At 42.0% G+C, this 25,206-nt stretch overlaps 1 protein-coding gene, 1 long non-coding RNA gene and 1 pseudogene across 3 annotated transcripts; 1 reads left to right on the forward strand and 2 right to left on the reverse strand.

Moving 5' to 3' along the window:
* Positions 1–1,394: 1,394 nt before the first annotated feature.
* On the reverse strand, positions 1,395–6,576 carry LOC131907211 (uncharacterized). 2 transcript variants are annotated; one of them, XR_009378328.1, is made up of 3 exons: positions 6,008–6,576; positions 3,348–3,457; positions 1,395–1,524 (listed from the first exon to the last, which is right to left on the reverse strand). It is a non-coding gene; the product is annotated as an uncharacterized LOC131907211 (long non-coding RNA). The 2 variants fall into 2 exon arrangements; XR_009378329.1 differs by having other exon boundaries at positions 5,976–6,576.
* Positions 6,089–24,888, forward strand: Ccdc174 (coiled-coil domain containing 174). The gene is made up of 11 exons (XM_059258222.1): positions 6,089–6,220; positions 8,374–8,478; positions 9,351–9,451; positions 13,272–13,330; positions 14,603–14,777; positions 18,171–18,266; positions 19,711–19,853; positions 20,302–20,396; positions 21,870–22,002; positions 23,181–23,333; positions 24,308–24,888. Exons 1-11 carry the CDS (start codon positions 6,179–6,181, stop codon positions 24,601–24,603), a joined length of 1,398 nt encoding a protein of 465 aa, XP_059114205.1. The 5' UTR covers positions 6,089–6,178; the 3' UTR covers positions 24,604–24,888.
* Positions 10,089–10,551, reverse strand: LOC131907210 (small ribosomal subunit protein uS17-like; annotated as a pseudogene).
* Positions 24,889–25,206: the final 318 nt, after the last annotated feature.

Consider the following 25,206-nt stretch of genomic DNA (forward strand, 5'->3'; position numbering starts at 1 on the left):
GAGCCAAGAGAGATGTGTTGGAACCTCTGAAACTGTGAGCCAAACACACCTTCCTCCTCCTAAGTTGATTAGCTCAGGTATCACAGCCACAGAAAGTAGACTAATACAGTCTGTGAAACTTTTACTGGAGGGAGAAAACTGACCGTTAAATGTACTGTGGCAGCCTGGATGGACGACACTGGGAAGGAAGAGCAGACTCCTGGACAGCATGCATGAAAGTTGGTTCTTGCATGTAACAAAAGTCCTGCAGTGACATGTCAACAGAGGGAAGTGGTCAAGGGCCATGTAGGAACTCCCCATGCTATCTTTGAATACTTGTATAAATCTAAAAACTTAAAATAGAAAAGTTTATTTTAAAATACACTTAACTTAGCCTGGCATGTAGAAGGCACTCCCATGGGCTCACAGCTAGTGGACTCGCAGGTGTTCTTCTTGGCCTCTTAGGCATACGTCTACCTTAAAACACAGACGTGTTGGAGCCTTTTCTGATTTCTGTGAAAGCAGGGAGCAGGGAGCTAGCCTCATTATTAGAAAACAGTCTTTGCCAGCCCAGTAGCACAGGGATCTTGTTAAGCCCTAAGTTGGACCACCACATCCCTCCTCTGCCCAGCACCCTCTATGGCTCCTGCCTTACACGGGACAGACACCAAAGTGGCTTGAGGGGCTCTGTGAAGCACCAGGAGATACAAGCACCTCCTCCCTGTTGTAGTGGCTGTTGGACACCTGCCTGCCTGTCTGTCCCTCATCTGCCTGGACACCCCAGCCCCACAGTCAAGCATCTCCTCAGAGTCCTATTCAACACCATGGCCTTCCCCAGCGTCCAGTGTTCTCCTTGTCACCGTTTCACCTCCTACCTGCTGCCAGATGTGGCTCTCACCAACGTGGGTTTCCTTGTTCCTTGCTAATGCTTGGATCTGGAATCTCCCAGAGGCTCATGCACTGAAGGCTTATTACCAAGGGTGGTGTGGTGGGGAAGTAGCTGAGCTTATAGGGAGGTCCTTAAGTGGAGAGGGTGTGCCTTTAAAGGGAACGGTGGGATCCTTGATCCCTAACATGCATGTGCACTCTCTTTCTCTTCCCTTTCCTCCTCCCTTCCCTCCCTGGCCACTTAGCGCCACCATCTGCTCCTGCAAAGCTGTGCTTCTCACCATGGGCCTACCACCATGGAGCCAACCAAACGTGGACTCAAGTCTTTGCAGCCACGAGCCTGAATGACCTTTCCTCGTTGTAAGTTGGTACTTCACCATTCGTGACAGTGACAAGCTGGTGGACATACCCTGCTGCTGGGGAGGGGTGATAGCATGCACTGACCAGCCCAGAAGGGGAGGCCTGCTTCCCAGCAGCCTGACCTGAGTGGCGTAGGCATTTGCTTTGTCCATCTCTGGTCTCCTTGTCTGGTCTCTCTGCCACTCAGTGCTGCCATTTCTTAATGCTGGCAGGCCCTGTTTCTCAGTCATGGGTCTCAGGTCCCCTCCTCTTCCCACCAGTGCTGTGGATCTCAAGTGATTCTTTCCAAGACAGGTACTAGAAAAAAGAAAAAACATGTATGTAAGTCCCAAAATGCAGTCAGATTGCGACCTTCTTTGGAAATAGTGTCACTGTAGAGGTCATTAGTTAAAGTGAGGTCACCCTGGATTCCAGAAGGTCCTTTGTCTCACAGCGCCAGTGTCTTTACTTGAAGACTCACGCAAAGACAGACACACAGGGAGGTGTGTTGATAGGAGTAAAGAGATGGCTGAAAGCCCAGGAAAGCTGAGGACTGTCACCCCATCAGCACTGGAGTGACCCAGTGACAGATCCCTTCTGCAGAAACAATTTGGGACAAAAGGCTGAATTTTTTTCCTTTCCCCAGTAGGGTTTGACTCCAAGCTGTGTGACCTTGGATACATGCTTGCCTTCTCTGTGTTTCTGTTTGCTCCTTATAAGAACAATGAATGCTAGCACCTGCCCCCGGAGGTTGCTGGAGAAATGAAGTGCCGTAACACCTCAGACAGTCTTGCCTGATCCTCAGGAAGGTCAGCTGCATTGTCATCCAGGGTCCCACTCTGCTTATCTTTGTGCCTCCTGCCTCATCCCGTGCCCTTACTGAAAACCCAATTTTCTTCCACCCAACCTAATCTTTTTGCACACATTGGACTCAGTTCATTCATCCATTGCTGAGCAATTTCTTCGTAGAGGGCTCTGTGGGCTGGGCAAGTGAGGGGAAACACAGTTTTCCTTTGAGGAAACAGGGTATGTTAAAAAAAATTGTTATTCACATGCTAAAAGGCTTCCTGGACTCAATTAAGCCCGTAGACTTCACAGCTGATTAGAATCTCATATACGGCAGCCTTGGCAGCCCTGTAGTGGGTGAGGCTGGCTCTTGGGCGCCCCCTTTCTGGAAACCCCCTGCAGGTCATTGAAAAGGAGCCTGGCTGTAGCCAAGCTCCTGGGGGAGATGACTGCTGACTGTTTTGGAAGGTCTCCTTTCTCCACTTTGATTTAAAGCCAATAGGAGATTTCATGGACAGTGCACATCCCATAGGGATGAGCAGGAAGAAGAGAATCTACCTGCCACCCGCTGCACACCCCTGGGGCCCAGCAGGCGTGAGACACACTGTCAAGTATGCAGCGTCATCATACAGACTGTTGTCACCCTCAGCTCTGAGTCTGCGAGGGGTGTGCACACAGCTGTTTCTACGTGGCTGTAGCTTGAATATGAAATGTCCCCTGTGCTCTCATGCATTTGAACACTTGGTCCCTGGCGAATGGTGTGTTTTAGATGTGGAGCCTCACTGGAGGAAGTGGATCACTGTGAAGAAATCTTTAAGGCATTATATTCTAATCTGGGATCTACTCCCTCTCCACTTTTTAACTTTCTGTTCCATGTAGACATTATTACTGGGTTTAGGGTCACACCCTGTGCCCCAATAAGCCAGGTTCAACCACCCATCCTTGAAAAGCCAATTAAAAGAGCCAAATTAATAGTGAAAAAAAGAAATAGGAGATTTATTCAATATGGCCACATTGGGAAGAGAGACAGCAATACAGTGATCCCTCCCCACTTAAGTGCCTCTTAGGAGTCTTAAGGCAAGGCTAAGTGTTAAGTAGAGGGCCCAGGTTATGCATTGCTAAGCAATCCTGATCAAGGTGTGGTCCTCCTATCACTGTTTTGGTTGCACTCTCTTGCAGGATAGCCTGCAAACCTTTTTTTCCAGGAGAAAAGTTTCTGTTTTAGCTAGCCCAAGCTTTAAATCTTTTCATTTTCTTTAATTTTTTAAAAACTTTATGTCTATGGATATTTCACCTGTATGTATGTCCACATACCACATGCATGCCTGGCGCCAGCAGAGGTCAAAAGAACATACCAGATTCTCTGGAACTGGGGTTACAGATGAATGGTTGGGAGCTGCTACATGGGTGCTGGGAATCAAAGCCAGGTCCTCTGGAAGCACAGCCAGTCTTCTGCCAGCATGAGCTGCATGGGGGAAATTACAATTTCTTGGGATCCATTGTTTCAGTTGACAGCCAAAGTGAAGACAGTGTCTCTAGAATAGCTTCATTCCTTCCAGGCTGGTCAAAATTCAAGGAAGTGAAGGGTGCCAAGGAAGTGAAGCTTGGATAGAGCTTGGAGTTGTGAAATGGAGTAACCTCCCACCATACCTTCCCTTCTGTGATAGACTGTGTCCCTTCAAACTACGAGCCAAGATAAGCCTTCCTCCCTTCAGTTGCTCTTGTCGGGTATTTGTCATAACAAGAAAAATAATTAATACAGGGCCATTTTCATTTCATGGTGTCAAAGCTCCCATGTGCCCAGTCAGGCAGGTGAATTGAAGTTCAGAGGGTGTGAGATGTACCCAGGTCCCTCTCACCAGTCCTAGTCCCTTTCTTCCTCTGTCTTCTGCAGCAAACTTGGATCCCTTCGAGAGACTCTGGTCCAAGGTCTGGCCTAGAAAATAGCACTCTGGAAAAGGGCACTGGACTGCTGTTGCGTTGTTGGGACTCGATAGGGGAAAGCAGTTCCAGCCAGACCCAGCTGCTGGGAAGGCATCAAATGGAAGAAGGAGCTTTTGGAAACAGGATGTATGAGAACTTGTGGGCCTGCCAGGGCAGCATTCTGGCCAATGTCACACATTTTGTATGATAGCTGGGAGAACAAAGGAGATTCAGTAGCTTATTTCTATTGCGTCCCCCCTGCTAGGGATGGAACCCAGGCTCTTGTACATGCTAAGGAAGTGCTACAACACTGAACTACATCCCATCCTTTCCTAGTACTGTCTTTGTCTTGGGAGGTATTCCCATTAGTGGTGTGCCAATCTTAGTGAGAATTTCGAAGGTGTAAGCTTGCATAGCTAACCAGGAGTTAACCAGAGATTCCCCACAGGCAGTCTTCTAGGGCAGAACTTCTTAAAAATTTTCCACTCACAACTCCTTTTTTTTTTTTTTTTTTTTTGAGATTTATTTATTTATTTATTTATTTATTTATTTATTTATTTATTTATTTACTATGTAGACAGAAGAGGGCGCCAGATCTCATTATAGATGGTGTGAGCCACCATGTGGTTGCTGAGAATTGAACTCAGGACCTCTGGGAGAGCAGTTGGTGCTCTTAACCTCTGAGCCATCCCTCCAGCCCTCACAACTCCTTTTTATCCAATATTTTTTTCATGACTCCAGGTATATAGATATATAAAATAGGTGTACAAGTCATAGCAAAATTTATTTTAAGACAATTCTTTGGTATATGTATATTTTCACCATTTATTAAAGATGAAAACCAATTTGAATTTGCATCCTAATGAGGTGGATGTGTTTATTTTTCTTTCTTTTTTTCTTTTTCTTTTCTTTTCTTTTTTTTTTTCTTTCTTTTTTTGTTGTTATTTTTCGAGACAGGGTTTTTCTTTGTGGTTTTGGTGCCTGTCCTGGATCTCACTCTGTAGACCACTGGCCTCAAACTCACAGAGATCTGCCTGGCTCTGCCTCCCGAGTGCTGGGATTAAAAGCATGTGCCACCACCACCTGGTGGATATGTTTATTTTTAACATAAAGAATTAAATATTGGCTAAATATTTGATACTACAGGACACAGAGCATCTTCAGTGTTTTTCAGAGTAGATTGTTTTGACTTTATCATCATCATAAATGCTGAGAACACTGCTTTGCAGAGATACAGCAAAAGCATGTTTAGGGCCATTTTAGAAATCGTTGGAAATTCTGTTCTAATCCCAGGTCAAAATTCTTTTAATAAGTTAGCAGTTCAAACAGCAATTTCAAAAATAAGAGTATTCTGGAGGCTGGTTGTGGTGGCACACAGCTTTAATCTCAGCACTAGGGAGAAAGAGGTAGGCAGGTATCTGTGAGTTCAAGGCCAGCCTAGCTAGTCTACAAAACAAGTTCTAGGCCTGCCAGGAATACACAGTGAGACTCTGTCTCATAAACAGATGGCTGGACGGACAGACTGACAGATAGGTAGATATTTAAAAATCGAATATTTTGTTGAGCATGGTGGCTCACACCTGTAATCCTAGCATTTAGGAAGCAAAGGCAGAATTGTTGCAAATTTGAGGCCAGCCAAGTCTACATAGCCAGCTGGCTATGTAGTAAAACCATGTCTCAAAAAAAAAAAAAAAACAAAAACAAAAACACAACAACAACCAAAAAACAAAACAACAACAAAAAACCACCAAAGAAAACGAAAATAAAATGACAGCTTTTTTTTTTCACAGCCCGTTTTCAAATAATATATTTTTTTCCCAGTTTTACTAAATCCCCTTTGTTTTCATGAAGACACTTGAGTTTACTTAGCCCTCCTCAAGATGGCGCCATTCTTTTCGGGACCCTCACTCGGGACCCTCCACTCAATATGATATCTGTTGCAATGAAAGCTATTTTCCGTCCGTCTCAAGACGACGACAACACTAGCCATTCTCGCCTCACTTTCTGCACTTTTCAAGACGACCACAACCATCAACTTCAACCCTAGGGCACCCTCTGACCTTCTCAAAATGGCGACGAAGCGGATCCGTACCTCATATTGACGCTTTCAAGATGGCGCCGAGATCGTAAATCTGTGTCGCGAAATTACGCAAACTCAGCGTCGCTACGAAGACACTTCCGGTTCCGCCGCGGGGCGGGCTCATAAGGCCTGACAGAGACCTTTGGGAGGTTAGGTCTTCGGACCGGGCGGCCTGGCGAGACAATGGACCGAAAGAAAAAGCCTTTGGACGTTACAGCCTCCTCGGTGAGTTCGAGTGTGGCTTAGCTACGTGCTCCCCGTTTCCCCCGCTCTTCTCAGTCAGAATGGCGACCCAACTGTTGCAGCCTTACCCAGGTCAGGGGGGCCTGGACTCTCGGCCTGACAGGGACTCTGACTGGCTTTCTCCCCGCGGGGACCCTCGACAGCTTCCTTATTCACAGGATCCTGAACCCGGCTTCATCAGGCACCTGGACTAGGCTCACCCCCACAGACAGGCCCCGGAAGCCGTCCTCCCAGAGATCTCAGGGTGCAGCCTGCGGGTCAGCCGCCACAGCTCAGCCAGGCCTCGCTGCCTGCGGGGACCTGGAGGAAGGACATGTGCCCTTCCTGGCTTCTCCAGTCCAGAGATCAGCAAAGGCCTTCTAGAACATTGAGGTGTGATTCGATTCCCCGGGACTCCAGAGTACCGCGGGTCCCCCTAGCAGGACCCAGACAAGTTAGTTAGTGCCTTGTGGGATGGGCTGCCCGGGGCCGTGTGGGATGACAGGATGTAAGGAGTTTTGTTAACCACTTTGAGCAGAAAACGTGTAACTACTGTACACATTTTTGTACCAGGGCTTCACATGCATGCTGCCATTGAGTCCTCAGAAGTGCCTTAAGATGTAGATGCTATTAATGGTCACTCTTCACGGATGAAGAAGTTGACACCCAAAGTTGAATCCTGGTTTCCCCAGTTTACGTACTGGTTTGTCGGGTGAGAACCCAGGTTATTTAGTTTGATTGACTGCAAAAGGCTTGTTTTTCTATTACCTCAGAACAAATTGCCTAACCTTTGGCTAAATAAAATAAAGATTTATGGGGCTGGAAAGATGGCTCAGAGGTTAAGAACATTGGCTGCTCTTCCAGAGGACCCTGGTTTATTCCCAGTACCCACATGGCAGTTCACACTGTCTGTAACTCCAGTTCCAGAGAATCTGACACCCTCATACAGATACACACACACACACACACACACACACACACACACGTGCAAGCAAAACACCAATGCACATAAAAAATAAAGGTGGCGCACGCCTTTAATCCCAGCACTTGGGAGGCAGAGCCAGGCGGATCTTTGTGAGTTCGAGGCCAGCCTGGTCTACAAGAGATCCAGGAAAGGAGCAAAGCTACACAGAGAAACCCTGTCTCGAAAAACCAAAAAATAAATAAATAAATAAATAAATAAATAAAAGGAATCGTAAAAAAGATTTATTTTGTGTATAACTGTTTTGCCTGTACCTTCGTATGTGCAACACAAGTGTGCCAGTGCCCTCAAAAGCCAGAAGAGAGCATTGGATCCCCTGAACTGGTGTTATGTATGGATGGTTGTACGCCACATGTGGGTTCTGGGAACCTAACCTGATTCTTCTGCAAGAGCACCAAGTGCTCTTAACTGCTAACTAATCTCTTTAGCCCCTGAGCTCAGTCATTTTTATTTTCCTTGTCAGCCACTAGTGTCTGATTTACAAATGCCTGTACATATAACCACTTGCCATTATATCATTTTTCCCCCACTTGTACTGTTAAGACTAATACAGCTGAGAAGTAGGTGCATGTATTTACCCAGCTGTCCCATTCTCTTCACCTGTGTTCCCCTATCCTATTTTCAAACCCTGTGATTCAGTTAAAGTTAAACTTAACCTTTTTAAAACAAACTAAGTCACCGGGCAGTGGTGGCACTTGCCTTTAATCTCCTCAGCACTTGGTAGGCAGAGGCAGTGGATCTCTGTGAGTTTGAGGCCAGCCTGGTCTACAGAGTAAGTTCCAGGGCATCCAGGACTACATAGAGAAACCCTGTCTCAAAACAAAACAAAACAAAAATAACAACAACAACAACCACCACCAAAAAAAAAAAAAAAAAAAAACAACCTAACAAGTAAAACTTGACCCTGTACTTCTGGTTGTGTGTCCCACCAACAGAAAGTGCTTCAGAAATTAATTGAATCTGAACATGGAGATTTCATTTGTCTATTATGTCCTTCTCCCCTTGGCAGAAAAAAGCTTTGAGTGATGAAAGTTGGAGTAGAACTCTATTTGTAGCAAAACTACAATGAAACCCAATGCTGTTTAATTTTGTATGGTGTTCTAGATTTAGACTTGTGTTTCTTGTCCATATTCAGGAAGCTGAAATCTTTGTTTACTTTCTTGTTTTATTCTAGTTGGTAGATCTTAAGGCTGAGCTCTTCCGAAAACAAGAAGAATTCAAACAAGAAAAACTTCTAAAAGATTCTGGAGTTCTTGGAAAACCAAAGACAACTAATAAGGTAAAAATATCTCTACTGATTCCAAACATGGAAGAATTACATTATATTTTAAGTTTTTGAAAAGTGTCAGTGGTTATCTCTAAATAAGTAAATGTTAAAAACAATCCCTGACTTTTGCATAAACATTTGCATAAACTTTGTTAACTATTAAAATTAGTAATATTATTTTATACTCTTTAAAAAAAGATTTACTTTACATATGTGTGTTGTGTGTGTGCTTGTGTGCGTACATATGTCATGTGTGTATGCCCTCAGAGACCAGAAAAGGGTGTTGAATTTCCTGGAACTAGAGTTATATGTGGTTGTGAGCCAAGCAATGTGGATGCTGGGAACTGAACTAAGGTCCTCTGCATGAGCAGTAAGCCCTCATAATGAATGCTAAGCCATCTCTCCAGACCCCAAATTCTTTTTTAACATGCTATCAATAAGTGGATTGTTTACATTCTCATGAAAGATTAGCATGTATTTTGTGTCCAAACAGAGATAAACAATTGTAAAATGTAGAAATAGACTTAGAATATGAAAGACTTTAAGAGTTTTAAATTTTTTATAGGTAGTAATCTATTTCTTTGTATTCTGCTCATGTTCTTTAGAATATTGAATGATGCTGTAATCAGTCATGGATAAAGTCATTTGAGAAAGCAACTCTGTGAAGTTCAGGAAGAAATTCTTTACGTGATTTAGGACTTTCTTCAGCTTCAGCTGTGTCATGTGCATGTCACATCTGTCGTAGGCTGTAAGTTAGCTGTCAGAATAAGTAGTTCTTCGATGATTCCTGAGATCTAAGGACTTTCTCTCCTTTTTGATGTGCACAAGTTGAGATTGCTTTGTGATCATGTGGTTTTATTTTGTTCTTTTTAATCATTCTCCAGAAGCCAAGTATCTGGACCAAGCAGAATTCCGGCGTTTCCAGTCGAGCAGAGAAGGATGCTGAACAAAAGCTTGAGGAGCAGAAGACTTTAGACAAAGCAAGGTATTACACCTGGAAGGGGAGTTACCAAACCAAGAAATAGACATCCAGCTGTTACTCTTCCTGATGTACAGATCTGATAGACATCCTTCTAGCCAAATGCTCTATAAATGTAAATACAGTGTCCCTTGATATCTGAGGGGCGTTGGTTGGTTCTAGGATCCTACTCTTCCTCAGATACCAAAGCTCAAGGATGCTCAAAATAGATAAAATAGTGTGTGGTCTGTGAAAACATTCAGTTTACTTTCAGGTCATTTCTGGATTACTTGCTATGCCTAATATGGTGTAAATGCTTTGTAAATAGTCATTCTGTATTGTTTAGGGAATAATGCCAAGAAGGAAAAGCTGTACAGACAGGTACACAGTATACATTAGCAACAATATAACATTGTTTTGGAATATTGTTTTTCTTTAGTTGAGTCTGGAGATGTGGACTCTAGATATGGAGGGCCAGCTGTCTTCTAAAAATGCTATAATTTACACGTATCTGTTGTCTTACAAAAAGAAAAGAACAATTTCAGTTTAGAAGATGAAATAGGGTCCTGTTTTATGCTTTTAGCACACACTAAATATATCAACAAAATTTTTTTTTTAATTTGGAAAATAACTTTATTTGTTCTGGGAGTTGACCAGCATCCTCTCAAAACTTGTGGTTCTGCTTCTTGGTGCTGGCAGCCTTGGTGACTTTGAGCACATTGAACTATACTGCATTACTCGGGCCTGCACCCTCCCATGGTGACAATGTCACCAGTCTGTACATTCCCGAAAAGGGGACAGGTGTACAGATATGTTCTTGTGGTCCTTCTCAAAGCGATTGTACTTGTGGATATAGAGGATCTAGTTCTAGCAGATGACAGTGGTCCTCTGTACCTTCATCTTGGTCACAACACCAGACAGGATCTTCTCTTGGATGGAGATGTTACCAGTAAAGAGGCAATTCTTGTCTGTTTGGGTGCCCTCGATGGCCTCTTTGAGCATCTTGAAGCCTAGACTGATGTTCTTGTAGTACTAAGGGATTCTTTCCTTGCCAGTAGACCCTACTTCTTGTTTTAAAAGACCATGGGCTGCTTTTGGTAAGCACACTCAGTCTGAATGTCTACCATCTTTCCAGCAGCCTGAGAAAAAGAAAAAGCTATAGCAACAATTTTTTTGTTGTTGCTTGTTTGTTTTTTCTCTACATAGCCCTGCTTGTCCTGGAACTCACTCTGTAAATCAGGCTGGTCTTGAACTCAGAGATCCACATGCTTCTGCCTATTGAGTGCTGGGATTAAAGGCTTGGGCTACCACCACCTGGCCTATATCAAAATTTTTTAAAACTTGTATTTCTAGGGAAGGAATCCCATGGTTTTGTCCACTGAGCCACATCTTCAACTTAACACATTCTTAAGAAGTGCCCATGGACCCTACTCCCATACTGGGTTGCCTTGCCGAGCCTCAATACATAGGGAGGTTCATAGTCTTACTGCAACTTGATATACCATGTTTTGTTGATACTCATGGGAGACCTGCACTTTCCTAAACAGAAACAGAAAAAGAGTGGATTGGGGGATGGGAACAGAGGGGGAGAAGGGGACAGGGACTAGGAGGAGAGGAGGGAAGGGAAACTGCAACCAGAATGTAAAGTAAATTTTAAAAAATTATTTATTTTTTTAAATAAAAGAAGTGTCCTGTGGTGTGTTCTAGGCTAAATGGTAGGATATTATTATTTAGAGACCCCAGACTTTTCCTCCTAAACCAAGAGTATAATTAAAAGAAGAGTAAAAGGAACATTACACTACCCGTCTCCTAAATTCACTAATTAGCATATTGTCATATTTGCTTTCCTCTGTTCTTCCCCCACAACTGTAGAGGAAGACTTCAAGTGTCATGATAACTTACCTGTGAATACTTTAGTATATATCTATCTGAACAAGGATATTATACTATAATATTTAATACTACTGTGTGGCTCATAGTTCAGATTTTTACCACTTGTCCCAGCACAAACTATGTCCTGAATAGGTTTTGTAAAAATTCAGGATTCACAAAGTGAGTTCCAGGACAGCCAGTGCTGATATAACAGAGAAACCCTATCTTGAAAAATCAGGATTCAAAGATTAAATTCCATTCATGCCTTTAGTTCTCAAGTCTCTCCAATTCTTTTCCCTTTTGTTGTCAGTTATCCTGCTGACATTTTAAAGGGTCCAGGTGAGTTTTTTTTCTGCCATGTCCCATATCTGAGTGAGGTTACATTAAAGTTCTTTGTTAAGAATACTGTGTAGTCTTTGTGTCTTACAGTGCATCTTATCTAGAGGCTCATAATTGTCAGTTTGAGTCATTATTGATGATGAGTTTGATCACTGGTTAGAAAAAGTCTGGTAGAGTTCTCTACTATGAAGATGCCCGTTCTCTTATGTGGTTAATAGTAACTTGGGATGGGAAACTTTGAGACTAAGTATCTTGGTCATTAATATATTTCCATATGTGGTTTGTATTGTTGGTAAGCCTTGCTGCTGCTGATTTATCAGTGGGTTTCCTCTGTTTATTAGCTAGCATTCTTTTGTAAAGAAAAGGCAGCAGCAGTCTTCTTCTGTGCTTGGAGAATTCCATGTTGTAACATCTTCCGTGATAGCCATCTGCTTTTGTACATATAAGAACTCTGCAGATTCATTGGACTGAGGAGATGGCTCAGTTGGTCAAGTGATTGCTGAGCATGAGGACCTGAGTTAGAGGCATGTTGTTGTAGATTTATAATCCCACTGCTGGGGAGCAGAGACAGGCAGATCTCTGGGGCTCACTCTCCAGCCAGCTTAACTTTTTTAGGGAGCTCCAGGTCCCACTAAGAGACCCTGTCTCAAAAACAAGGTGGTTAACTCCTAAGGAATGATACTTGAGGTCAACCTCTGGCCTTTACATGCATACTCATACATGGGCACCTAAAGGGACACACGCACACGCACAGAACCACCTTGCTAACTTACATAACAGTGAAGATGAGAAGACGACATTACTTTGTGTTATCAAGTTAATTTTTGTGACAACCCATAGAAGCAATAAAAAGAATTTGCTTTTCCATCAGTCTTATAGGAACTAAGACACAGAAAGGTTAAGTAACTTGTCATAATCATGTGACTTTGTAGTCTCTTTGTCCCATTAGGAGTTAAATTTCCTATTGTGATTAATGAGATCATGACACAGATAGCCTCTTTGGGACTTTTCTTTTTAGGCAATTAGAGAATTTCTGGCCCTTTTAGCTTGTCACTACATACTAAATGCCACCAACATTTTGTGAGCAGAGAGGCTGCTTTGTTGACATGCCAAGGTTGTTGTCTTATATTAGTATGTGAGTATATTATTTGTGACATTTAAATAGATATTGTCATGTTTTTAACAAATATGTTGGTATAAAAAGGTGTAATAAGCCACAAATGACCAGGATTCTGGTCTAAAAACACTATGGCAAAGGGGCTTGCCTTGAATCTGGTGATCCTTTTGGAAGATTTTAATAGAAAAATGTTGTTTGGGTACATCTCTCTTTTCACATGTAACTTAAATTGCATTTAGCAGCTAGATTGTTGGAGCCTTAACTCAGTGCATCCCATTTATTCACTCATCAGATATTTATTGAGCAGTTACTCAGTACCAGGTATGGCTTTAGGTCCTGCTTGCCCTAATGAAGTAGATAAAGTGGGTCTGAGGTCTCTTCAGGGCAGGGCAATCAGCACATGCTGTGCCCATCTTTTCATGACTGGCTTCAGGGGAGGTGGCAACTGTCAGGCTGATAGTTTGGTGGCAGAAGAGACAGCTGTAAAACCATTTCTAATACTTGTTTGTTTTTCTCTAGGGAGAAATTGGAAGAAAAGGCCAAATTATATGAAAAGATGACTAAAGGAGATTTTCCAGGTAAACAAAAGTTTATTTATATTTCTTTATTGTCTATAATTTCATACATTTCCTCAGTATTAGATTACTTCTTTGAATGATTCTAAGAGGGAGGAATTAAAAATTAAAAAATCAAGTCAAAACTTTCAGTGGCTACATAGAGACAAGAAAATATTCAGTAATATTCTGATGGTCCACTGGGTGCCAGGCAGCTTGTTAGGTGCCAGGAAGGGCCAGGAGAGTATAGGGAACCAGCTCTGCTGCCCTCACAGCAGATCTCATCTGGAGGAGGAGGCACGGCACCAGGAAACAGTTTAAATAGACCAGCCTTGCATGTAGGGACAGCCATGTGTATGGAAAAGGTAAGGTATGTGGAATTGTGGTCCCATGTAGGCACTTGGGGTTATACTGCCCCTTTTCCTGTTGTCTGTGTATTTTCAGTTTTATTTCTGTGATGGGCTTTTTTTTTTTTTTTTTTTTTTTTTTTGTAACTTCATGTTTTTGCTTTATTGCATTTTGTTTTTGTTTTTGTTTTTTGTTTTTCGAGACAGAGCTTTGCACCTTTCTTGGAACTCACTCTGTAGCCCAGGCTGGCCTTGAACCTACAGAGATCCGCTTGCCTCTGCCTCCCGAGTGCTGGGTTTAAAGGCGTGCGCCACCACTGCCCGGCACTTTATCGCATTTTTATGCATGTGTGTGTTTATGTGTATGATGTGTGTGGCTGTGTATGTTAGTATGTGTGAGTCTGGGCACACTATAGACCAGGCTGATCTTGATTCAGAGATCTACCTGCCTCTGCCTCCTAAGCACTGTGATTAAAGGTGTGCACACCATGCCTCAGCTTCAGAGGACATTCTTTACCTGTGTTAGGACCTTTCAAGCACTTCCTATCACACACCAGTGTAAGAGTTAAATGATGCAACTCATGTGTTTAGAAAGGCCTGTTACACCAAAGCAAGAAAGGTCCACTATCTTGATTGGGAGAAATGCTGTTCTGCTTCTCTTATATGTTGTTAGCTGTGAGTTGCTCAAAATCGGATGGCTGTGTTGTCTTAAATGGTCTTATTACTTACACAATGTGTTGATGACATAGCAGGAAACTCAAGGCTTTTTAAAGTGTATTGTGGTCTGTGTTTTAGATGACCTATTTAAAGCTTCCTATCAGGTGCTTTGGTGGCTGTGTCTTTGTAAATTGTCTCAGGTGAACAGTCAGGCAGTGAGGCCACTTCTTAGTTCCAGCTATAGTTTTCTTCTTTAATGTAAAGAATCTGTAAATTGATTTTTGTGCCCTAGATGAGGAAGTGGAGGATATGTACCTTGTGGATTTCACACAGAAGATCATAGACAAGCGAAAAGAAATGGAGGTGCTCGGTGCCACTAGAGATTCTCGAAATGCAGAAGAGAGAGATGATGAAGAAGAGTTTTCTGAAAAAGACATACCTCCTCCCCAAGACCCCAGCGAGGAATGGTGGGTAATATTGGGGATTAGATCAGAGTGATCCCCTCAGACTTGCATTGACTTTTTGAGAATCATTCTTCTTCATGGTTTTCACATCATTTTTCTTATTCTGCCTGAGTTTTCTGTCTCCCAAGAACCACACTCCTTTAAGTTGGGATAAGCTAGTGTATCAGTTGTATAGATTTAAGTGCACCAGTGGAAAGGTAACATCAGTGACTGCAGGTAAGAACTGAGCATCTGCTGTGCCCAGTGTGGTACCAGGCCCAAGAATATTTGGGAAGTGCGTCAATGTCCTGCTCCCCTATTACCATGCTACTGCTTTACCTGTGTGCACTGATGTCAGGTCCTAGGAAGTGGTCTGTAGCTAGAGTTTTCCTGCCTGGCCCACAGTCAGGACAAATCTCTCTCACCTGCCAGTCCCACAGCCGCTCAGACTGGACCAAGTAAACACAGACACTTATATTGGTTACAAACTGTATGGCCGTGGAAGGCTTCTTGCTAACTGTTCTTACAGCTTAAATTAATCCATTTCTATAAATCTATACCTTGCCACATGGCTCGTGGCTTACCGGCATCTTCACATGCTGTTTGTCATCCTGTTTGTCATCGTGGTGGCTGGCAGTGTCTCTGACTCAGCCTTCCACTTCCCAGCTTTATTCTCCTCCTTGTCCCGCCTATACTTCCTGCCTGGCCACTGGCCAATCAGTGATTTATTTATTGACCAATCAGCAACACACTTGACATACAGACCATCCCACAGCAGTGGTCCCTTTTGAGTCCTGCAAAAGAAACTGGCAGAGTAGGCACAGTAAGTTGTATTCTAACTAAATTGTTTTTTGGTATTGAGGTGTGGGTTCCAGTACTGCCTTCTGCTAGTGTGGACCTAATAAATTTGCAGTCTCTCTGAGGCCTAGCTTCCTTCCATGAAAAGTAGAGATGCAGTGCTTCAGTGCCACAACTATGTCCCTTAAATTCTCTCCTAGAAGCAAGTGTGTTTCATTCTGGGAGCACAAGCAGATACTTTACAGAGCTCCATTATTGACATTTTCCTGAATTTTACCTGTATGTACATAAAGGATGAAAGAACCCAGCCTTATACAGATCAGAGTGCAAATTCCTTTACAGTGTCTTCTATGTCACTTAGACACTCATTCAGCAGAGCTTGCCATTGCTTAGATATCACTGATGTCCTGACCATGTACTCTTGTTCTGAGGGATTTCTTAGAAGCTGCTTAGGTCTGTTTGTGGATTTCTTAGCCTTTGCTAGCACCTTTGGACAGGTATTTATGCATAAAGAGAGAAGATTTTGCTACTGTAGATGGCGGAGAACCTTTGTCTTCATAATATAGAAGGTGTCTACTGTGGTCCATGCTTTCTTACCTTTTATTTTATTTTATTTTATTTTATTTTTTTTAAGAATTTATTTATTATGTATACAGTATTCTGCCTGCAGGCCAGAAGAGGGCACCAGATCTCATTATAGAGCCACCATGTGGTTGCTGGGAATTGAACTCAGGACCTCTGGAAGAGCAGCCAGTGCTCTTAACCTCTGAGCTATATCTTTCCAGCCCGCTTTCTTACCTTTTAAATAACTTATATCTAAAGTTAGAGACTCTTGTAAGGGTAGGCACGTGGCTGTATGCCACATGGAACCACAGAAAAGAACACAGCCTCTCTGTGCCTTTCTATATCATTTGTAGTCTAAATATTTATTTCCTCATCTGAACTATTTTTTGTGTCTTACCCTTTATTTATAGTTGATCCACTCTAGGCCTTATTACTGTCCTGGAGCTCTCTCTGTAGACCAGACTGGCCTTGAACGTACTGCCTCTTCCTCCCAAGTGGCTGGGATTAAAGGTGTGCACTATCACTGCCCGGATTGCTTGTTTTTATAATCTGCCTAAATTGTGTTTTCTGGCATATACCCCACCTATACCCCTAGAGCCTTGTAGAGCTAGGATACTTAGCCCTCCTTGGATCACCCAGTTTCTCCAGGTTTGTGCTGGCTGGAACTGCTCAGTAAGCAGTTGCTGATGAGCTAGAGCCATTGCTGACTACTGTAAATCTTTGCCGGTGTTCTGTGTGTTTTGGAAGCTTGCTCCAGAACAGAATAGCTGTGATTGCTTTTCAAGGCAGAACTCTCATCTCTTTTGAATGGTCTAATGTCTTAATTTTTTTTCTTATTAATGCCTGTATGATTACAAGCAATTTGTCAGCAATTTGAGGAGTTTGGAGGGCAATTGAAGGTGTTGCATGACACCATATGGTGCAGTAAGACGAACAGCAAGCAATTCCCACACTTTTTTTGTTTTTGAATTAAGCTCCAGAATTGTGACTGCTTATAAATCCTTTTGGTAATTAAATTCCAGGTGGTGGAAAATCTTTCTGCAAAAATACTGTAAATAATTACATGGACCATCTGGCTAGATGGTTTTTTCTCCCATTCATTTAAAAAAAAAAAAAAGAAGAAAGAAAAAAAAAAGATGCTGTTTTATATAGTTACAGGTTTGATTTCTTGTGACAGCCATCTGTAGGACTATAGCAGTGGATTCCCAAGCATTTGTTTTTAAAACATGGGCTAAAAAGGAAATCGGCATCCCTTGAGAGGAAAGAAATTGCAAGCAATAGCAGAGCTAGCTGAGTCTGACCTTCAGTTGCTTTGCTAACTTGTTTCACAGCCTTAATTGTATGTTGTAGACTCTGCTCCTGACTATAGGAGATTCATTGCCTGTGATAACAAATATGAAAAATCTATTGTACCATAGTGCAAAGGAGATATTTTCTGTGAAAACCTGCCCATACTTTGTGTTGTTAGGAAGTCTCAGTGTTTTGTTTAACCTTACTGGGTGCCCAGCTTGCCCTGTCCCTACTGTCTGCTTTGGGCAAAGATGAAAAAAAGTGTATATTGTTTGTCTTCTTCTTAAAGTGGGTCCAAAAAATACCAAGACTTACATTAAGAAACTCCTAAGATTGCTGGAAAGAATATGTCAATTAGAAGTAGAGCAGTAATAGAAAGTAAGACCTCAGTGCACTGTGAGGAGGGGAGTAATGAAAATCTAGGGTACATAGTCCAGTGGACAAATGCAGATACAACATTAGAGTTGTCTCAATTATATTTAAGTAAGTTCTTCCATGTCACAGCAATTTCTGTATTGGTAATTTGTCTTTGAAATCAGAGACATAAATGATCAATTTCTTCCTTCAGTTTCTAAAACTGAAGTTTTTGTGGAGGGCACAATAAGTTTATTGGATGTCATCTGCTAATTAAGAAGCTTTTTCTCTGTGTTAATGGTCCCTCAGCTTCTTGGTAACAAGGTCTGTAATGGCATTACTTCTTTAAGTGCCAACTTCCTGACATAGGGATCTGCCCATTGTACTGACTTCCCAACTTCTCACTTTCAGGGTGGATTATGTGGACTCTTTGGGCCGATCCCGGCGCTGCATGAGAAAGGATTTGCCAGATCTATTGGAGATGGATAAAAATCTTCAGGGAAGACTGTAAGTGTGAAATGTGACCTTTGTTTGGAACGCAGCCACAGGGATTGTCTTAGAGAGGCTGCTTAATGACTATTTGTTGTTCTGTTAAGCGGTGGTGGCGCATGCCTTTAATCCCAGCACTCGGGTGGCAGAGCCAGGCGGATCTCTGTGAGTTCAAGGCCAGCCTGGACTACCAAGTGAGTCCCAGGAAAGGTGCAAAGCTACACGGAGAAACCGTATCTCGAAAAACAAAAAAAAAAAAACAAAAAAAAAAAAGATCTTTAATGTGTAAGACTATACACTGAAGCCTGTAGCGGTTAATATGTCCAGACGCTCATAACTTGTGCTCAGGAAACAACCTGAATGTCATTATCATTTATTTATTGATTTTCTTTTTCTGAAACCCATTTTTTGGGGGAGTGGGGAGAATGAATCACATTATTCCCTGGGCTAGCCTTGAACTAGCTTTAAGTGATTCTTCTGACTTAGCTTCCCAGGCAGGCACTCTGTTCTGGTCATGTGCATTGTAACTGTTGAAAGGGACGAGTAGACTGTTGAGTGGAAGGATGTCTGATCTAGATTGCAAATGTAGAATGAGCCCAAACCTAGCTAACAAACTAGCCTTTATGGACAGAGGGATTTGAGAAGGCTCACTTGCTTTTATTCACTTTTTATTTATATGTCTTTGTATATTGAAGCAAAGGCTTCATGACTGCATTTCTAATGGAATAACATTCAAAAGTATCTTGGTGATTAAAATTCTATATAGTCAGCCTTTATTGGAGAAGTATTGGTGAAGCTCCATCTGTGTGAGCCCTCCCATCTTAGGCATCCTGTGGGTAGGCCTGGAGTAAGCACATAGAGGCCACAACACAAACCATGGCCACCTACTGGGACAGGAGGAACCCTAGCAATATCCGTTTCTCCAGACAAGAGGCCATTCAGAGAAGTCCAGTGGCTTATCCTTCCTGGCTAGGCCACCTCCCATATGTCAACCAGGACAAGTGTAGGAAGGAAAGTCATTTATCTTGAACACTGAGGCAAGATCCTATCATACTCATATGTAAGTATGAGTATTTAGAAATGATAAAATAGGGTCAGCAAGATGACTCATCAGGCTTAAGTACTTGCTGCTAATTCCTAATGACCTGAGTTCAATTCTGGGAACCCAAAATGTTTGAAGGAGAAAATAGACTCCTGAAAGTTAAAAGTTGTTTCCTTACCTCTACTTGCATGCTGTGACATATGTACATGTGTGCATGGATGCCCCTGTGTATATATATACACAGTATATAAATGAATGTTAAAAAAAAATTAAAACAGTTGTATTGACTTCTTAGTCACAAACCTTTGTAGGAGCTGTTGTTGCTCCAAATGGTGTTACTTACCCATGGTCTGCCCACTGTACTAAGTGTTAACTGTCTCATGGCACTCACCTGAACATAGGTTTCTATTCCTCTACTAGTTTCGTTAGTCCTGCTAATGAAAAAACTTTATTATCTGAAGACATGAGGAAAGAACTTCAGCGCCAGCAATGGGAGGAAGAAGAAAGAGAGGCCCTGAAAAAGCCAATGGGGCCCATCCATTATGAAGACATTCGGGAAAATGGTATTGTGGTTTTTGGGGGAAAGGGTTTTTTTTATTTGTGTGTGTGTGGTTTTTGTTTTGTTTTGTTTTTGCAACTTTTAAAATCTTTTTTAAAAGGCTCTAGCCAATGGCAGGCACAAAGCCAGGTGCTGACAGAGCAGCAGCTCTGACGTGGTCAGATTGCTTTAGAGGGTGAAACCATCCTCTTTGTCCATAGCCTAAGGAACTTCTTCCTAACATGTCTATTAGCCCAAGAATTCGTTCCCAGAGAGAAGAGAGACAGCCAGGGCCGAGTAGCCTGTCTATGTGTTTGTCACTTAGTAAAGCTGTTTGACTTTTTTGTTTTTTATCTTTTTTTTTAATTGTGCAAATATCACTGTGTGTCTCTTTTGGTTTGTTAGGGAACTTACTGTATTTGTGGTTTGCTAATCAGAGAAATCTAATCTTTTGATACTTTTGATTATTTCAGAGGCCCGGCAACTTGGTGTTGGGTATTTTGCCTTTGCTCGAGACAAAGAGTTGAGAAACAAGCAAATGAAAACTTTAGAGATGCTTCGTGAACAGGTAAAAGTTAAATTTAAAGTTTTTGTTATGGATTTGAATGATTTTTTTATTGATGGGCCATGCTTTAAAAACTGTAGTAAATCCAGAAACCCATTGCCAAACATTGGGTAGAGAGAGAGCCCAAATTGGAGATATCCATCAGATTCCTCCCCTTGGAGCTTGGGAAGCCCCTTGGAAGAGGGGGAAGAACAGTTAGGAAGAATGGGAACTAGAGAGGTTGAGGGTACCAGGAGAACACAGCTCACAGAATCAACTAAGCAAGACTTGTAGGGGCTTATAGAGACAGAAGCAACAATCACAGAGCCTGTGTGGGTCCGAACTATGTCCTCAGCGTATAGATTATGGTTGTTAGCTTGGTGTTTTTGTGGGACTCTTAAACAGTGAGAGTGGGGGGTGTCCCTGACTCTTTTGCCAGCTCTTGGGACCCTTTTCCTCTCACTAGGTTGCCTTGCCCAGCCCTGATACGAGGGTTTGTGCCTAGTCTTACCCATAAGAGGCCTGCTCTTTTTTGAAGGGAAACAGGAGGAGTGGATCTGGGGGAAAAGGGAGTTGGGCTTGGGGCTGGGAGGAGTGGAAAGAGGGCAAACTGCAGTCAGGATGAATTTGTATGAGAGAAGAATAAAAAGATGTAGTAAATAAAATGAAAATTGATATTCAGAATGCCATTGTTGGTTGCATATAGGTAACTATCAAATTATTGTGGGTTGTCAAACTCTAAAATTGTAACTGTTTTGAAAGTAACCTGTACTTTGCTGGGTTTTGTTTTGTCCTTATTAGTAGTATATGTGTGTATAATGTGTCATGGTATGTGTGGTGGCCAGAGGACAACTTTATGGAGTTGATTCCAGGGATTGAACTCAAGTTGCCAGGTTTGCGTCATTGCAGCAAGCATCTTTACTCACTGAGCCATCTTGCTAGCCCTGCTGTTGTATTTTATTATTCCTTTTATCATTTTTTTGTGTGTAAGCTCTTCCTGCATCTATGTATGTGTATCATATGCATGCATGGTTCCTGCAGAGGACATTCGATCCCCAAGAACTGGAATTATGGATGGTTTTTAAGCCACCATGTGGGTGTAGGCAACTGGACCTGGGTCCTCTGCAAGAGCAGCAAGTATGCTTAACCACTGATTCCAGCCCTCAGCCCTGCTGTTTTAAATTTAGTTTCAAACATGGCATTTTTAGATGATCTGGGTGAGGAAATAGGAAGTTGTGTTAAGGGATTGAGGAGTAGAAGAGAACTGGACTGTTTTCTTCCATGTGGAGGCTTCAGTAGTGCTCTGTGAGTTCTCACTAAGCTTCCTAAGGCATCAGAGGTCTGTGACATTCTTCATAAGGCACTTGGGGAGAACTGCTTAGAGGTGCTGTAAAAATTAATTAGCAATTTTTAAAGAGAATTATTTCATTATTTTAAACAGAAATGTTATGTATTTGACTTCGAGTAAATAATTTTTTGACTTTTTGTTCTGTGCAGACAACAGATCAGAGAATAAAACGAGAAAACATAAAAGAAAAGCGAAAGGCTATGTTAGAAGCAAGACTTGCCAAACTTCGACAAAAAAAAATGAAAAAATCAAAGGAAGATGGGACTGAAGAAGAAAACAGAGGTATATCATGACTTAAATTTCTGACTTGAACAGGGAAATCTTAAATCTATCGACGTGTCACCAATAGGGTTGCAGTGTAGGAATCAGCAACTTAGTTTATCTCTAAATAGCATGTGCCTTTGAAGTACCACCAGGAGCAGTTTTTTATTATTGCTGTTAGATATATCCATTTAGTTATTTATTATTGTATGTGGCTTATGAATCAGTGTGGATGAGTATCTGCCATAGCACAGGTATGGAGGTCAGAGGACAATTTTCAATCATTTGTTTTTTTGCTTTCTCTGTGAGATCCCTGGTTCAGATTCAGGTCATCAGAATGTTTCAGAATGACAGTCTCATGTTTTTAGGCAATAGACAAGGATATTAATAAATAACACATTGAGTTGCTTCTTATAATGACAGTTTAATAAACCAAGACTTAAAAGTTTGGCTGTATACATATATAAGAAATAAGGTTTTAAAATTTAAATTTAAAAATATTTACAGAAACATAGAAACTACTCATATTTGGGGGGTGCCATGTGATGTTTTGATAACTGCATATATTATGTGATAAAAATCCAAGGTAAAGGTGTGGCCAACTGCACAAAGTTGTCCTCTGACCTCTACATGTGCTATGGCATTTACACCCACTCACATAGAGAAATAAGTAGTGTCAAACTACTTCACTCCTGTCTAGTAAGACATACTTGCTATTCCTATTAGCACTAGTGATTAGTTTTACTTCAAAAGTAGTGTGTTAAATTTTTATTTATTTATTTATTTATTTATTTATTTATTTATTTATTTATTTATTTATTTATTTATTGTTTTTTTGAGACAGGGTTTCTTTGTGTAGCTTTGTGCCTTTCCTGGAACTCACTCTGTGGCCCAGGCGGGCCTTGAACTCATAAGAGATCTGCCTGCCTCTGCCTCCCAAGTCCTGGGATTAAAGGCGTGTGCTACCACCTCCCGGCTAAATTTTTATTTTTTATTTTTGGTTTTTCAAGATAGGGTTTCTCTGTATATTCTTAGCTGTCCTGGAACTTGCTCTATAGACCAGGCTAGCCTCAAACTTGGAGATCTGCCTACCTCCGCCTCTTGAGTGCTGGCATTAAAGGCGTGTACCACCACCTCCTGGTTTAGTATGTTAAATTTTTAAGCCATGGTAATAAGGTCTTGTTTCCTTACAAAACCAGATGGAGATGTTACTGAGCTTTCGCCATCAGAACCAAAGGCTGTACCTGCTCCAACCCCTGTGGTCCAGAACAGCAAGGTAGAAGTCATCATCCAGGAGAGGAAGGATACCAAGCCTGGAGTGCCACACATCCGAGAGTGGGACCGAGGAAAAGGTAGGGAGGGGCTTTTAGGTTTGAAAATTTCCTAGTGAGGCCCTTGTAAAGGTGGTTTTTGTTTTAAATCAAAGTGAGATTCTGGTGAGATATTGTTTTTTGTTTTATTTTTATGGTGTAGAGATGGAATCCAGAGCCTTACACCATCAGCCCTATAGTAAGTCTTGGTGCTCCTGAGGCTTAAGGAAGTCTCCAGGACTCCGAACTTGTTTCTTCTCCATACTGGACACTAGTTTATAAACAGGGAAATGAGGAAATATGATGACAAAAGACCAGAATCTACAAAGACATCCTGTCCACAGAGTAAATTTCTAAAAAGTACTTAGAAAGTTTAAATCCATACTTTTAGGTGTGGTTTTACATTTTGGAATGTAACTTTTCAGGAACTGTTTTTCAAGTGTGATGGAGGTTTGGTGTTCTGAAGTACTCTGTCTTTAGCCATCCTTTCTGTTTGTTTGAAAGTTTACCTGAGCTTCACTGTGCGTGCACATCTTTCTGTAATTTTCCACCAAGGTGCCCACCACCATCTTCACTGCCCCAGACTTTGTTTATGCCTCTTTCAAAGATACTCAGTGGAACATTAGCTCCTGCTGTTGGAGCTGACAAGAGACATCTAAGAGCCACTGTTCAAAGTGGATGAGTCCCTTGTGTCCTCCAGAACTCAACAAATGACAGACTGCTTTGATGTGAAACACCTACCATGTCAACACCAACAAATAATTGTTTCATTTCTCTGTAATTGTAGTACCCTTTAGGCAGTGTGGTCCAGAGCCTGTCAGCCTCTCCACAGAACCTTCCTCTAACCTTTCCTTGTTGTAAAGCTACTCCATTTCTTAGCTGGGTTTCTTGTTGCTATCCTTGTTCTTGGAGAATCTGTGGTAGCTTTTAAATGCATATAAGAGCTGAAAAATAATTATAGTAAATTAAACTGGTTCATAATTGTTTCTAATAATACTCTTTCTTATTTTCACTAGAATTTTCCTTTGGCTACTGGTCGAAGAAGCAGTCAGAACTCCGGGCTGAGCGAGATCCTGAGTTTGCCCCACCATCAAATTACTTTGTGGGTCAAAAACGAACTGGTCCTTTCAGTAGCCAGCCATGGAGCAGACTGGGATCAGCACCGAGTGACTTGGGGCATTGCTCTGGCCAGAGCCAGGAACCCAGCTCTTCACACACATCCACTTCTGCCCCTGAAAACCCACCACAAGCATCCACAGTCACTTTCCAAACACTAGATGATATGATATCGTATTATAAACAAGTCACATGACCTTGAAAAGCATGCTGGTTGCATTTGTGTCATCAGAAGTCAGGACAGGACTGAGTTTTATGTCTTTCTTCCTGTCCTTTCCCTAGGATGCACAGGCTTGAGGCCAGATTAGTTGGCAGGGAGGAGTGAGTGTACCCATGGGAGCTCATTGGCTACTTGGCTGTTTATTTTTTATCACTTGGTATAGAGGGAACTTATCTCCTCTCCTCCATGCTGACCTCGTTGTAACTCATTTGGATTTCCAGGTGTGTGAACGGTAAATACTAATCTGAAATTTGATACTGAGGAACTTGTTTCTTTTTTAGATTATTTTATGTGTATTAATGTTTTGCCTTCATGTGTATATGTGCAACACGTGTGTGCCTGGTGCCCAAGGAGGTCAGAAGAGGGCATTGGATACCCTAGACCTGGACTTATGGATAATTGTGAGCCACCATGTAGGTGCTGGGAACTGAACCCTGATCCTCTACAAGAGCAGCCAGTGCTCTTAATTACTGATCCATCTCTCCAAGGTGGATATAACCCTGCTGAGGAGCTTATAATCCTGCTTCACAAACACACTCACCCATAACTTCGCTTACAGAGCTCCATTCATGCTAGTAT

The sequence above is a fragment of the Peromyscus eremicus genome, chromosome 3 (assembly GCF_949786415.1).
Source record: "Peromyscus eremicus chromosome 3, PerEre_H2_v1, whole genome shotgun sequence".
NCBI lineage: Eukaryota > Metazoa > Chordata > Mammalia > Rodentia > Cricetidae > Peromyscus > Peromyscus eremicus.